The sequence below is a fragment of the Myodes glareolus genome, chromosome 2, assembly GCF_982192425.1.
Source record: "Myodes glareolus chromosome 2, mMyoGla1.1, whole genome shotgun sequence".
Taxonomy (NCBI): domain Eukaryota; kingdom Metazoa; phylum Chordata; class Mammalia; order Rodentia; family Cricetidae; genus Myodes; species Myodes glareolus.
In genome coordinates, this window is record NC_142027.1 from 59,279,996 (window position 1) to 59,296,441 (window position 16,446).

The 16,446-nt window shown below is 37.9% G+C and overlaps 1 protein-coding gene across 4 annotated transcripts in view; it reads right to left on the reverse strand.

Annotated features, from left to right (window-relative positions):
* Positions 1–224: 224 nt before the first annotated feature.
* The window catches only part of Alcam (activated leukocyte cell adhesion molecule), a 193,066-nt gene continuing 176,844 nt past the window's right edge, over positions 225–16,446 (reverse strand). For all 4 annotated transcript variants that reach the window (XM_085685538.2, XM_087900753.1, XM_085685536.2 and 1 more), the window contains 2 exons: positions 6,540–6,651; positions 225–2,805 (listed from right to left, as the gene is read on the reverse strand). In XM_085685538.2, the coding sequence (XP_085541664.1) occupies positions 6,564–6,651 (88 nt within the window). In that variant the 3' untranslated portion in view covers positions 225–2,805; positions 6,540–6,563. The remainder of the gene's footprint in view (positions 2,806–6,539; positions 6,652–16,446) is intronic.

Sequence of the window (16,446 nt, forward strand, 5' to 3'; positions counted from 1 at the left end):
AAATGGTGATTTAGAGTGAGGTAGAGAAAGTTTAACTGAAGGGTCCTCTTAATTAAAAACTAAGAATAGCGAAATGGGTTAGCCTTGGGCATTGTGGCTCTACCAGTCAAGACAGACACCTTGAGAAACTGCTACTGGTGAGAACTCAAGGTATCCTCCTGACTGGAAGAAGTACAGGTACATTTATTCCTTCATAATCCAATCCAGAGGGATGGACAATCACATCAACTTTTTCACTTTTTATTAAATAAAATCACATTTTGTACATGAACATCCCATTGCAGACAAGAGGCAGACAGCTATGAGCGATATGTGAAGACATATTTCATTTTTATTTTCTTCTAGGCATAGAGGGATATGTTAATCCATTTCCACATACAATTCCTATAATTACATATAGGGAGTGAGCCTTGAACTGGTTAAAAACCTGTATCCTGTGGTCAACTGTACAACTGGAGAGAAGAAACTCCAGAAGTTGAACTGCAAATTAGCTTCCTTCCTGTTTGAGAGCACACGGAGTTGTTCAAGACCGCACGCACGCGAGCTTCCTCCTTATGCACACACTGATGCAGAAGTGGCCATCTTGTCCTCTCTTGTAAACATCTGCTCGTGGGCGAGAGCTCTGAGTCTCTCCTGCTGCTGCCTAGGTTATAACAGCTGTTTGTGGACTCAGTTACAATTACAAGTGTACACTGCGCCAGACTAGAGTAAACACTCTCTTTTTGTTGCCCTGTTACTTTTCTGCAAACACATCTTAGGAGTAAGACTTTAAACCTTTGATCTTCCATACCAAAGGAAAAAAAAAAGCAAACAAAACAAGCCAAAAAAAATTAATACAGAACTAATCTCACTGTAGTGTTCATGGCTTATTGTGGAAAGCAGGTGTTTTAAACTTTTAGAATTTCTTTAACAAAATTCTAAAGAAAAAAGAAAAGAAAACAAAAAGAAATCATATTATTTACAGAGATAAACAGAATGGCTTAGCCATGCAAAACAAAGAACTTTGGTTTTGTTTTGTTTTTCCCTTTTCCCTTTGGTTTAAATATTCATCAAAATTCAATTTTTTCTTGCCAAATAAAACTTCAGTAAATCAAAGTTTAGAGGCAAAATAACATGTTTTCTTTTCCTCCATATTTTATACAGCATTAAGTCTAATAGAATATTTTGTGTATTTAGTGCGTACCAATGTACTATAGGAAGCTTTTATTAAGCTGAGACACTACTGCTCAGATATCAAGTGGTTACAAATGTACAAAGACACATCTCTCCACAGACAGAAGTGGCAAAAGATTATTCCCAACCTCCTTCAGAGATGAATCTTGATTAATTTCTCATTGCCTTCAAAACAGCTTATTCTTTGAGTCTCAAGGCAAACCCCACATTTCCTTTTCCTCTCAAAGAACATAGTGCTATACCTGGAAATAGTCATTTTTATTTTCTCAGATAAAGTTATACACGGAAATCCCAGACAAAATGACTGTGCAGCGTAATCCCAGAAACCAAGCTTCTACCTGAAAGAGCAAAGATTAAAGTCTAGTCACAAATTGCTACTGGCCCTCATCCAGTCTACTTCAAAAAGTCCCCATGTACACTACCTCCTTAAAAAGTTCCTCAGGCAGAAAACATGTTTATAAAGTTACAAATCTGATGTAACTAAAGATACATAGACGTTTTATTATTACACTTTTATGTACTGCTTGATAAATTATGTACCAGTTAAAAACACTAAATTATCTCAAGGTGCATTCAATATCTGTAGCGTAGTTAACAAAAACACACACGAAAAAAATATATATTCTATATTCTGTGGAAAATAACACAGCTTTAATAATGACCACTGTTATAAATCTGCAATTCTGACTGATATCTCTTATTTTATTTATTTTAAAGGAAATAAGTGTCATTTTAAGGCAGTGGATAACCCAAAGGATTTAACACCAATTGTAATTACAGTGATTTACATTGTAATCTGTGAGAACGGAAACGCTAGCTGTCATTTTTTCCTACTTTCTCGGACACATTAGCTTTTGTTTTCTTATTATTTTTTTCTAACTTTTCTTTTGACTGGATGTAACCTCCTAGAAGGTGTTGTTAAGTAAATGTGACCCAAGTTCTGTGCATGTCTTCTTCAGAGAAGACAGAATTGTCAGTTGGATAGTATCATTCACGTGGTGTTGCTGTTTGTATCTGTGACGTGCTTCTGAGAGCATGCTAGCTGCACACAAGCCATCACTCCCTGTAGCGCTCCTGAATCTCCCTTGGGCTGGCCTCCTAGCCTCAGAATTAAGAAGCCAGCTTCTGGTTGAGCGAGGCATATGTCCCCAACCTCGCAAACTGCCACCTTTGGGTTTCAGGTCCTTGTAAGAAAGTTTGGGGCATTATTGATAGCAATCAGAATCAGAACTGTACCTGCTCAGACTATCCATAGAAACAATTGAAATAAAACATTACATTATACATCCAATTAACAGCCACTCCCAGAACAAAGCTTACAGTGTATAAAAATAGCTACGTAAAAAATTTACATAAAAGGCAAACTGAAAGGAAATTCTTAGTGCAGACATTTACAGAAAAAAAAACAAACAAAATACAACATATGACCTATTATCATGGCTGCCAAATCTTGCTGTTATTTGATTTTATAACTTTGTTTCACTGTTTCACTTGAGATAATTCTCTAAGATCCTGTGACAGCTTGGTAGGATGAACGGCTTAATACTTGAACCATGAATTGCTGTCATTGTCTTTGTATATGTCTTAAATACAATCCACGTCCATGCTTCAATTTGTCTATATGGGTTTTCTCTGAAATGAGAAAACATATCAGTTACCATAACAGTCATTTTTCACCATCAACAGATCCTTTGGACTAAAAGTGGCAATAATTACATCACAGAAGGGATTATTTGTAGAACCCTGATGTCCTGAGTCCACTGTAAACCCAGCTCTACTCATTCTACTACACGGTTTTGGAATTGATGATGTCTCGTTCCTTCCTTCCTTCCTTCCCTCTCTCTCTCTCTCCTCCCTCCTTCACTCCCTTTCCTCTTTCCCTTTCTCCCATCCTCCTTTTGCAAGACATGGTTAATGTGTATAAAGATAAGAGGGGAATAATGATTCTCCTCTTAATAATGCCATTAATAATGACAGTATCTCATAACGTTTCAGATATAAAATGCATCTAATTTGTGGGGCGTGTCTTCAGTTCTATAGTGAGATGGAACTCAACCCGTTCTGGAGGCTGACAGAGAGTGCGTTAACATGGAATTGAGGGAAAGAGAGTAGAGTGATAGAGAAGAAAGTGTGACATGCCAGGGAGGTATCTGGACTCCAGCGAGCAGAGCAGGAACACGAGTCTAGTGTTCATTCCTCAATCTCTTTGAGAGTCCAGCTAATAGACTTTGTAAACTGATCTCATTTCAGTTTTGCCATATTTCTCTCCCGGGGACAGCCTTCCAGTTGTAATTCTTTCCCATACCCTCTGTCTTTGCTGTAAAATCAGCTCAAATGACGCATTCAGATTGTGACTTGCTTGCTGCGGGAGTACCTTCCACTGCTTCAGCCAATAGTTGCTGAAGCAGGAGCCCACAGTGTTGTGGGAGCGCCTTCTGCTCCGTCAGCCAATAGCCGCTGAAATACCAGCCCACTGGGGTGTGGTATATTTCTCTTTAAAAGAAGAGCGCCAAGCTCGGCTTGGCCTATTGGCTGACAGCGCTTGGTTCCTGCTCCTGCTCCAGCGACTAGGCTCCCTTCCTGACGGTTTATGGTGTATGTTAAGTTTTACCCCCCAAAATAAATACCCCCTTAAAACATAATTGGTGTGGGATTGATTCGCCATTATTTGGCGCAACTTATAGAGATCTCTTGTGTGGTTGATTTTCTCTGGGGCCTGCCGGCTTTGGGGTACCAGGCGGGGACAGAAAATACAAACAAGCAGGCCCAACATGTTACAGAATGGCGCCCATGTGGATAATTGCATCCACAGAAAGCCTGAGAAAGCTTGGGAAAGACTAGAGTAAAGCATTTCAGTTTTCAGCTGTACCAGGAAAAAAAGCTGCGCTGTTTTAAAATGCTGGCTTTCTGGGCCGTCCTGCCAGGGAAAACTCTGACTCTTTCAAGCAGGAAGTTGAGACTATGGAGACACTGTTGCAGCTTGCTTCCTGGCAAGGACCTTGAAATGCCTTAAGAGCTTTTTGACTGTTGGTTTCTCCATATTCCTTAGCAAATTAAAGACCCATGTGGTCAGAAAAAGAGAGATATAGAGTAACAAGAGATTCAAAGAGTAAGAAAACCTCTAAATGGTTTACATTGTGTTAAAAAATATATACAGGCTAAAGGTTAAAGTTCTCAGAGGAAAAAAAAAAGAACGAGTAGCCTGGGAGGCAGAGACAAACAGATCTCTGGGAGTTCAAAGATAGCCTGGTCTACAGAGGGAGTTCCAGGTCAAAGATGTGCAGAGAACCTGTCTCAAAAAGCCAAAAGTTAAAAGTAAAAATAAAAGAAATAGAGGTTAAAATAAAGCTGCATAAAGATGGAAAATACACAGAGAATCTTGATACTGTTTGCTATTATGCTCTCTTTGAATTGTTTAAATGCTGAGTAAGGAGCAACAGCTGCTAAAAGATATTTGCTTATAAGTGCTGCAGAATTAATCCAAGATAGGTATTTTGAAAATACCCTAGCTACAAAATTGAAGTCAAAAGGTATGTTACTTTGGAAAAGAGATTTTGCTTTTGTTTCCACAGAAAATGAGAAGCTCTGGATTTATTCAGAGTTAAGAAAAATCATCTTTGACCAAGGGAGACCACCTGAGCAATCTCCGGTAGGAACAGATGGCCCAGATGTCTGAATTCTTCATCCAGAACAGGTTCAAGACTGCTGCCTGAGATGATCAACACTCACAGGATACTTCAGTCAGGACTTGATTATAACCCTAAATTTTCTTTAGGTTCCCATAAGATTATCAGCGCCCCCAACCAGCAGGAAGTAGGCTGGACTACTATGCCCACGTTCCCAAAAAATGGACTATGGATATTTTCCTTTGTTTTTTTAAAAAAGAGGGGGAAGTGGTGCAGGAAAATTGTTTGTATTCTGTCAATCATGTTTTAAATAAACGCTGATTGGCCAGGCAGGAGGTGTAGGCGGAAAAACCAGACAGGAAGCAGAAATGATGCCAGGAGAGCAGGAGAATTCTGGGGAGGAGGAAGTTGATTTCTCCCACTCCTGCTCAGACCACCATAGCAGCAGGATGTAAGCTGCCCCACTGAAAAAGGTACTGAGCCACATGGCTAAAATAGATCAGAATAATGGGTTAATCAAGATGTGAGAGTTAGCCAATAAGAAGCCTGACCTAATGGGCCAATCAGCATTATAACTTATAGAGATTTCTTTGTGTAATTTTTCTCTGGGACTAAACAGTTGGGGGCGGTGGCCGGGCAGGACAAAAAAACCCACAAACAAGCAGGCCCGGCCTTTTCATGTTACACTTGCTGTTAATTTATACTATACCCAAAGTTCACAGCATTGGGCTTTTGTTTGTTTGTTTGTTTTGCTTGTTGGTTTTTGATTTTGCGACAGAGTTTCCCTGTCTATATTCATGGCTGCCCTGGAATTCGCTCTGTAGCTCAGGTTGGTCTCAAACTAACAGAGATCAACCTGCCTCTCTCTCCTGAGTGCTGGAATTAAAGGTGTGTACCACCATCGCCTGGTGCAGCTGGGTTTTCTACACCTTGCTAATGGTAGCAGTTATCTCTATGACACACACAGACTAATTAATTCAAATGATGCCTCTGTTGGTCTCAAGGGGGACAGAAAGAAAATGATCAAGTTGCATATGGTAATATCACTGAGGCATACACCTTTGCAAGACCACCTTAAAAATCATACAGATGCAGCTAATATAGATGAATATATGCAACATAAGAGCACTAACACATACGCTATACACACATATTTGCACATGTAGGTACTTGTATACATATGTACTCATACACACATAGTATACATGTACTGATGAGAAGAAAGCCTGTGTGTGTATGTGTGTGTGTGTGTGTGTGTGTGTGTGTGTGTGTGTACTAGCTTGTCAGCCTTTTCATTAAAATGACTGAAGAGATGGCTATATAAATACACTCACAATTATGCCATATCCTTGGATTAAGGTATTTATATATTAAAATTTATTCTAATGGGTTTTAAAAATAAATTTAGAGTTTGTGCTTACTGAACCCAAGCACCAACTCATAAAATAAAGCTTCTTTGTGTGCGGCAAAATTTTTTGGCATTAAAAAACAAAATGCAAATGAGATATCAAAAGAATCCCCAAAATGGACTTTATTATTCAGGGGATAATAATTATGTTGGGGAGGTTGAGGGGACTGGAAAAGCCATTCTTCTGAAAGCAATGATTCACTGATGGTCCCTTTTGATGCCCTCTTTCTGTTTGGGGAGCTGTAATTAAGAAGCATCAACAAGTGAAGTTTGGGTTTCATTCCCACAGGGCTTCCCTACATCCCAGAAGTCGCCTCCCCAGTCCCACGTACCTGGAGACCTGAACCACTCTTCTCTTAGGCTTCTGTTTTGTGGTTGTTTTCCTCTAACTTTTTATTCTCCTCCATATTTCCAAGGTCCTTGTTGACGTGTTTTGATGCAGTTCTGGAGGAGAATGAAATAAATATCACATAGTCATTTTTTTTAAAAAACTGCTCTAGTTTGAAAATATTTCTGAAAAGTAAGGTTATTACACATCTGTGAAGACTGACTGAAAACAACACATTGCAAAGAAAAAATAAATGATTCTTTAAGTAGAATTGAAAAATAATTGATGATCCAAAAGTAATTTTGAAACCAGATTGTACAATTTTGTTGTACTCTGATGTAAGTTAGATTAATTTTTAACAAGTTACCAGAGAAATAATTGTTATCATTTTATTCTTGGAATTTAAAAACAATATTTTGAGGGATCTTTATTATCTCTATAGGCATACACTGACATGAGTCTCATGAGGCCCAAATCAGTGGACCCAGCCAGTGTGGGATGGAAGTCACAGAAACTCTTGAACCAAAATAAAGTTTTCCTTCTTTTGTTGTTTATCTGAGATGTTTCCATTCCTCCCCCAAATCTAATTAATACAGATTACAAATATAAAGGTGGGAAGGCTGGTTTTGATGTCAGTAAATCTGTGAATCTTTGGGAAAATGCTATATTGAAAAATAATACCCACCCAAGTTAAATATACCTGTCATGAGGAAAATTCAGTGAATTTTGAAAAATTGCCTACATAAATGTAAATAGAATTGAATTCAGAATATTAAACAGCGGTAGATCATTACATTCACTCACAGGTACTGCTACCCCCACAAAATAACATAAACTCAATTTGCACAGGACAGTCTTAGCTATTCATGTAATTTATAGATTAGCAGAATCATAATGTACATATTCATTGGTATTTGCTTTTTAGTGAAACTCAGCTATAAGTCTGTAATGTTCATAGTGGTAGGTGCTGCTTGTTGTTTAGTTTTTTAGGACTTCAAAAACATAATTTAGGTTGTTTCTGTGGGTCTGTCCTATTTCTTATTACCTTACTTGCCTCTCCTTTTGATTTCTGGATATTTAATGCAGTATTTATGGGTACGTTAGCCTTCTTGATGATTGACTGTGGCATTTACATTAGCTAGTTATTTGGTTTTTTCCTCTAATTTTCTCTTGATTATTTATTGTATATGTTTACTCTGTGCTTATTCGATTCTCCATTTTTTTTATTGTTGACACTGTCTAGGAAAATTGTATGGATGCCATATAATCCAATTTGTAGCATATAAGATCCTGCCTTTTTGTTAAATGGGGATGATGAGGGGAAATTGCCGTGTTTCTACCAAGGTCTCTGCTACTGTGAGGCTTGGGTGCAGTTTTGGATGAGGCTCCTCAAACCTGTGTTTGTCCCCTACCTAAATGATAGCAGGTCTCTCAGTTAGTATGTGTGAGAATGTGGAAATAATATGTACTACCCTAACTCTCTGGTCATAAATATATTAAAGAATTAAAACATAAAAAGTGAATGCTTCAAATTTTTAAGGAGGTAGTTAAAGAAATAAAGTTCTGTGATTTCAAAGGGAAGAAAAGAAAATGACTTGTACTCTCGGATCACGTGGACTTTGTGCCAGTACACAGTTACTGGATTGTGCTTCAAACATGAGGGCCCGAGCAGCATATGCATCTCAGCGATATAAAGAGGAAAAGATTAGTTCTTGGACAGAGTGAGGTAAAGAGACAGGAGAAACTGCAGAGAGGATCATGGGACATCCCAGGAGAATTCCTTGATTCTTTGTCTGTCTCCTAAATTGGATATGCCATTCCAATAAAATTTAAAATGAAGCTTCAAAGGGATCAAGCTGATTTGCAAGCAGTTTGAGTACCACTCCCTATAGAACTCAGAATGTAACAATGTAATATCAAAATGCCTAGAAACAAATGAAAATTGACTAAAACTATGGAGAACAATATTGGTGTGGGAGGTCCTTCTTTCTATGTGTTGCTTGTATTGGCTAATGAAGAAAGAAACTGCCTTGGTCTGATAGGGCAGAACTTAGGTAGGCAGGGAAGATGGAACTGAATTCTGGGAGGAAGAAAGCAGAGTGAGAGAGATCCCATGGATCCTCAGCCTGAGACGGACACTGGTTAGAGCTTTACCCAGTAAGCCACTACCAGATTAATAGAAATTAATTAAGTTAAACTAAGATGTAAAAATTAGCCAATAAGAAACTAGAGCTAATGGGCCAATCAGTGACATAATTAATACAGTTTCTGTGTGGTTATTTTGGGACTAAGCTAGCAGGGCAGCTAGGACAAACAAACAGTCCGCCCCCTGCAACACAATGCCACTGTAATAACATGAAAACTGGGTGAATACAAACTGGAGTAATTAAATAGGGAGCCAAGGCTTATAAAACAGGCATTATATATGTTTGTAAAATTGAAAAGGAAAAAAATATATATGTGAAACAGGAAATTTTAAAGGCAAATCAAACACTTTGAACCAATTAATAAAAATTAGAAATTACGAAATCACTGTAATTCATCAGATGAGCTTTTTAACACATCAAACTTTAAAATATAAAAATACTGAAAGTAAAAATATAACTATAAAATAGTTCAATGTAAATTCTAAAATTAAAAAAGCAAAGTTTATGTGGATGTGCACACATGTGTGCATGTATTTGTGTGTATGCATGTAGGTACATGTATTTGTGTGTGTGTGCATGTATGTGGAAGCTAGAGTATAACCTTGGTTGTCCCTAAAGAAGTACCATCCACCTATATTTATCTCTCTCTCTCCCTCTGGCTAAAGCTCTCATTGGCCTGGAACTTGTCAATTGTGTTAGACCAGTTGGCCAGAGAGTACCAAGAATCCAGTTGTTTCTGCCTCTCCAGTGCTGGGATCACAAGTGTAAGGCACCCAACCTGGATTTTGAATGTGGTTTCTGGGGACAGAACTTTGGTCACTGTTCTTGTAAAGCAAGAACTTTGCTCACTGAGCTGCCTTCCCAGCACAGACCAAGGTTTTAAAAAGTAGTCAAGCCTCAACAACTTGTGGTCTAAGTTAAAACATTCCCATGCACAGACATTTGGGATTCCATGACTAGAGAATGGGTGAAAGTCCAAGTTTTGAGAAAAATGAAGATGACTAATCATTTTACATTAAAAATACAATCTAGAAAATGAGACATCATTAAAGTGCCCAATATTCCAAAAGTTCACAACTCTGTACAAAGAAAATAGATCCAGAAAGGTGAAAGTGGAAGAATATGATGATGTAACTTCCTGTCGGTAGATACTCCTGTATGGTAAGACTAGAACAGTCTAAAATCTGCCTGTTTCTGCGACCCTTTAATACAGTTCTGCATGCTGTGGTGACCCCAACCAGAAGATCATTTTGTTACTACTTCATAATTTTGCTCCTGTTATGATTTGTAATGTAAATATCTGATAGGCAGGATATCTGATATGCAACCTCTGTGAAAAGGTCATTTGACTCCCAAAGGGGTCGTGACCCACAGGTTGAGAACCACTGGACTGGAGTTAAGTAAAGTCACAAACATCTCAGATGCATTCAAACATATATATTTCTAGATATAATTAGCTTAGATTGTATAATGTTACTTGTATGTATGTTTTCAGGGCTGACCATGTGGTATTGGATAGCCAATTGTGTACTCTTCTCTGGGGGAGACTATTTCTTCTGATCTCAGTATTCCTTGAATTTCCATTTTTCCCATAGTATAGGAGTTTGAGAGTTCTCTTCCCTTAAAAAATTATTTTGGGTACTTTAGTTTTTGTTTTGAGAATGATGTCCAAAATTAGATGGAATTTTATGGAATAAATACCTTTTAATTTTGGAAAGTTTCCAGAGATTTGAAAAAATTACAAGGGTTAGAGCTCCAACTGACAAAGACAAATTATTCTTTAAATCACTCTCCTCTGCAAAGCATTTATCACCTATTTGAAGGACAAAGCATTTACAAAGCACGTGCTCTTTACAAATAGATTAAACTATAAATTATGATCACTGCTTGTCTTAAATTTTCATCAGTAACTTTCTGTTTACTTTGACTGTAAGAGAAAATTTAAATCATAGAATCATGACGGGATTAAATTAAGTAAACTAAGATGGGAATGGAAAGAAATTCTATCCTTAACCACGAAGTGTAACTTGTTAGATGGGAGGGTGGTGGTAGCAGTGATGGTCTTGTGGTCAGTGGATGTCCTGGTTAGTTTTATGTGAACTTGACAAAAGCTAAAATCATTTGAGAAGGGGGAAAGACTTCAATTAAGAAAATTCTTCCATAAAGTCTGGCTGTGAGCAACCCTGCGGAGCACTTTCTTAATTAGTGACGGAAGGAGATGGCTCTACACATTGTAGGTGGTGCCACCCCTGGGCTAGTGGTCTCGGGTTCTACAAGAAAGGAGGCTGAGCAAGCCACAGGAAGCAAGTCAGAAAGGATCAGTCCTCCATGGTCTCTGAATCAGCTTCTGCCTCCAGGTTCCTGACCTGTTCTAGTTACTGTCCTGACTACCTTCAGTGATGACCTATAATATGGAAGTTTGAGCCAAATGATCCCTTTCCTCCCCAAATTGCTTTGGTCATGGTGTTCCATCATAGCAACAGTAACCCTAACCAAAAAAATGTGCATTGGTTTCAGTTTGGAGCTACAAGGCCCTGGCCACATCCTTCCTCCTAAAACCCTTGTTCTCTATAAACAGAGGAAAGAAAAACACCCACATATGCCATGAGACCCAAAATGAGTGTTCATGAGAAAGTTCTAGGTGAGGCTCAGGGCTCAACAACCTGATGTTACAGAGCTGTTGCTAAAGGCCACATGGTTACTAAACACATCATTTCAAATCTATTTCTTAGCTCATCTGAAAAAGCAGTTCTGTGAAGGAGCCAAAGACATTAAAGTAATTTCAAACAGTCTCAGGACTCTTTTCAGGGATATCACCAAGTGATTATATACTTGCTTTGAAGTCTTTAGCAGAGAAGGTAGAAATGTCATCGGTGCTGCCTTCTAGGGATGGCTTTATCTTAATATTTTAACAATAATTTAGTGAGGGGGGGAAATGGGAAAGTGAAGGGGGTTTTTGAGACTATAGGCTCAACCAATGCTGAGGGCTGTCACTGAAAGAAATAAAAGGACAAAACAAAACAACAGAGAATTTTATATCTGTGAAGTAAAATAATTTATATTGTAATTATTTAATAAGTTTTGAGGCTTTCAAAAACAGACAGGCATGTGTACAGTGAACTAAAGGCCCTGTTGAGTGTGAGGAAGTATTAACTCTTCCTGACTGCAGGGTTAAATTCTGTGATTTATATTTTATAGCATGCCCAATTTACACCACATAAGAGTGCCAACACTATGAGCTTTCAGGACAGGCACTTTGACAGTGGAAAATTGCCAGTTCAAGCATCTGACCTTTGAACCCATGCAGGTGATTAGGGACATATCCAAGATAATAGTTATTTCCCCCTATTCCCTGGTCACAGCTGTCAGCAGGATGAGTCTTTTCTTGGGCCAAAGTTAATAAAAAGCCAGAGGTGGTGGGGAGAGCTTTAAGCCTATCTGACAGTGGGCAGCAATTTCAGTGACTTGGAGAAGAATAAACAGTTGATTTTATTGCTACCACTTTCAATTTGCTATGCTTAGACTTTGAGGCCACTCTGAGAAATTCCTCACTAAAATAAGGAATGCACATGTCCTCTGTTAAAAAAGTAATCAGGAACTAGCCTTTGTATCTTAGCTAACAGTTAGTATGCAGACTGCATAGTAAGCAGAAGACTGAAAGATTAAAATAAAGATAAAATAATAATAATGATGATAAAAAGGACAAATACTTAAAATGTAGTAGGGATTGCATTGGTTTGGTGAAGTGGCAGCTGTAGGTTTTCCTAAGATCCATGACTTCACTAGCCCCATGTAACTGGCTAAATTCCTGGTACCAAGCAAGATTTCATTCTTGAGAGGAACTCTGTAGCTCTTAAAATGAGGACTCAGCAAGTAATGACCCTTCAAAACAGAAAGCATTAGGCTGACATATTTAATGATAAATTCTACCAACATGCGAGGAAAAAGTTATATTGATCCTCCATAGTAATTTTGTAAAGTTAAAGAGAGAGGGACTATTTCCTAATGTATCATGCTAGGTCATCAGGACCCTGATAACAAAACTGGACAAAGACTCTACCAGAAAATGACAGGGCAGTTTCTCTCAGGAACAGAATTCCTAAATTTAAATACAAGTAACAAATCAAGTCCAAAATGTACATAAAACAAACACCATGATCAGATGGGATTTATTCCAGGTTGTGCCCGGCTGACTCAGCATTTAAAAACTAATTAATGCAATCCAAACTCAAGAAGAAAATCATATAAGTCATATTGAGAGATGACAGAATTCAACATCCGTTCATGAAAAAAAAATCCACAACCTTGTATGTTGATGGTTCATCTTAGTTACTAACTTGATGGATCAGAAGTCAAGAGGCATGTTTCTGGTGGGTCTGCTGAGGCAATTTCAGGAAAGATGGTTGTCAAGGAGAGAAGACGCTCCCTTGGGCTGGGCAGCTCCTTCGGGTGGGTGGCCCCCACAGAAAGAGGTGCTATAAAGATGGGTATTACTTGTCTGCCTGGTGACTTTTGCTTCTTGCTGGTGAATGCATGTGTTCCAATACTGTGTTGCATCCTTCAATTGCATCAATATCTGCTTCTTTGTCCTTCAGATATGAACTGAAGATTACTGAGCTCATCACCATTACTGTAGCATCCAGCTTTGTGGATGGAGCAGCTCCTGGACTCTGAGCATCTGCAGCATGCTATCAGTCACTGGGGACTACCTAGGACTAGTAGTCATAAGCTATTCCAGTAAATGTGCTCTGATAAAATATCTGATTGTTTCTTTAATTCCCAAAGTCTTTTGGGAAGACTTTAATTCCCAAAGTCTTCAGTGTTTCAATCTCCTTGCTGAATTTGTCCTGTGTAATCGGGACTCTCTCCTCTAATTTGATGTTTTTTTTTATGTTAGAAACTACCTTCTCAAAGTCTCAAATACAATCCCTTAATTGTAAAAAAAAAACAACAAAAAAATCCAAAAAAATAAAACAAAAACAACAAGAAAACCCAACAAACAAACAAGAAAAAACCCTGACTCCATAAAAAGAAGTTCCCGTTGCAGTCTGCAGCTTGGCTCTGTATCAGTAAGCATCCCTAATACTGATAAAGAAAACAAGCAGGATCATGGGAAGAAGAGGGACATTTTCCCTTTACCTTGGAAAGGATAACAAAAACAATGATTGCTTTTTTGAGCCTTTAATTTATGTTTGCACTCATCCTAATACTAAGAGGCACATATGTCTTACATGCTACAGGTGCAAGAATTGACTCTGTGAGATATTAATAACTTCAATTTCTCCTACATACACAAAGATCCAAGGTTAACCATGACAGGGCCAGGTAGTTATATTTTTTCCACAGGAAGCAAACTGCGATCTTTTCAAAATATAAATGCTCTATTTTGACGTGAGCCCTTTCCTCTGAGGACTTTCAGATCAAAACAATAGCACAACACAGAAAGTCCTGGGTCTGCACTTAGTGACCAGTGACATTGTAATTAACTAGATACGCCAATATTTCCTCTTTATGCTAGTTCCCTTTTAGTTTCTTATTTATGGTTTGAGGGGATAATGTGACATTTTCTTTTTGTTTTTCTCTTCTGGATGCTCGCCAAATTTTAAGTGCGAAAAAAAATCAGGAAATGAAAAGAAAAGGAGATCCAAACTTGGATAGCCCCATCTTTAATACAAATGGAGGGATGGATATGCCATCTCTGAATTTGTGGCATGTTCCTTCCCCAATAGGAGGATGAAAAATTCACAAAGGTAAAGTCACATCTGGAATCTCAATTTAAAAGCAGTACTGATGAAGTAGCAAGCTATATATGAATTTATATGGAATATGAGAAAACACTAAATATACAAATGAATATACTCTTCAATTCTACTTTGAAATAAAAAAAAAAACTGATTCTCTTATTTTCCCAATGATGTCTACCATAACTAATTCAAAGAACATCTCTCCAGTGTTGCTAACACTTCCTTGCTTTGCTAACTGCATTGCAGAAATTGGTCTTGGGGATTCTGAACTGGAAATGATGAGCCTGCATTTCTTCTGTCAGTGGCTTAAGGGGTTAAACACTCACTCATAGTGCACAAAAGTCAGTTTATTCTAGAGGTTCAGGAAAGGATTAAGGGCACTTAGAAATCTGAAGCATCCCACACATTTTTTCCTAACATTCTGCTATCTTTAAATGATTAGAGCTGCAGTTTATTACATTGATTACCAATAGTATGAAGTCTATCAAATTTGACACATCTCTCAAATAAGTAGCAGTCACATGTTAGGTCTGGCCTTTAATTTAATGACAGACTTTAAAGTGAATGTCTGAGGTTTAACCTAATCACATTGTTAAACAAAATGTCCAGCATTTATTTATCTGTGATTTGAGTTTTTTTGTTGCTATATGTAACAGTTCACGTAACACACAGACACACTTCTATTCAGAGGACATTTGATGACTGATGAGACACTGGCCATTAACATGACTAAAATGGTAAGAGTTCTCTTAGAGCTTGAAATTTATTTAACTGTATAAAGAGGAGTGATGATGCCTCCATATGGGAATGGACATCATTCATATCAGTCAGAAACACAACAGAACATTTCATATGGACAATGGATACAAAGCATCATGCGATATGGTAAGGCCTTATCATTCTTGTACAACAAATAATTCTGTCCACTATAATTAGTCATCACAAGAAAGCCTCTTTCACAGGTAAAATATGAATAACAATGGTGTCTGCTTTACAGATGCAGTGTGAACCGCCAATGTATGGTCATCATGCTTGGCTACTTTCACATTTTCCAGCTGTGCCTCCCTGCCAGGAAACTCCACTCAGATCGGAATGGACATGTTTGTAGGATGAGATTAAGATTATAGGTTTGAGCTCACTTTATCTTTTAAATCTCTCCCTTCATAAAACAGAGTTTTTGAATTTTTAGAGGGATTAACTCCGACATAGTAAAAGCCTAAAATTATGTTACAGGTTGGTACCAGGTATAGATATTCTGTCATAAAAAGTTATCGCTTATAAGATATTATTTTAAAGCCTTTCAAAACATGCAAAATATGGGACTCCATGTCCCCTTGTGCTGGCAATGTAGACACTGTGAACTCATACAGAGTGCCATCAGCCTGATGTGGAGGATGTGTCGATCTTATAGAAATTATGTGCATCTGAATCTTGACTAATATGGAGAGGGTGACTTGTACTTACTGATCATCTTCATCAGCTTAACCAGATATTCGGTAAAATCACCGTCAGAAGATTTTTAAGGTCTGTCTTGGATGGTGTACCTTATGATTTCAATCATTTTTGAATTTAAACTTATCTAAAGTGTCTTAAATGCATTTGTAGTATTTTGTCTAATCAGTGTTTTCATTAAGGTCAACGTAATGATGTTTCCACATCTTAATTAGGTCCTTACACGGAATAAAGTTATTCAATTAGAATAGAGGGAGACAACGTCACTTCAGTGGAGTTTTCTATCTGGTCAGATCAGACATTCACAGTCATTCACAGTCCCTGAAAATATGTAACTTCGTTTTAACTAATCTCCATCAACTTCAAACAAAAAGTTTAAGATGTCTTTCATTTAGGCAGTGTGTGCTTAAGAAACAAATCTACCCATGCAGAAAGCAATGACACTAGCAAAAGTAACGGCATTCAAAATGCCGACTGAGAAAGATTAGGAGACACAAGCACATCTCAGGCCACACCCCTGATGTTAGTCCTATAGTCACTGCAAAGTGAAACAAAACATGATATGCCA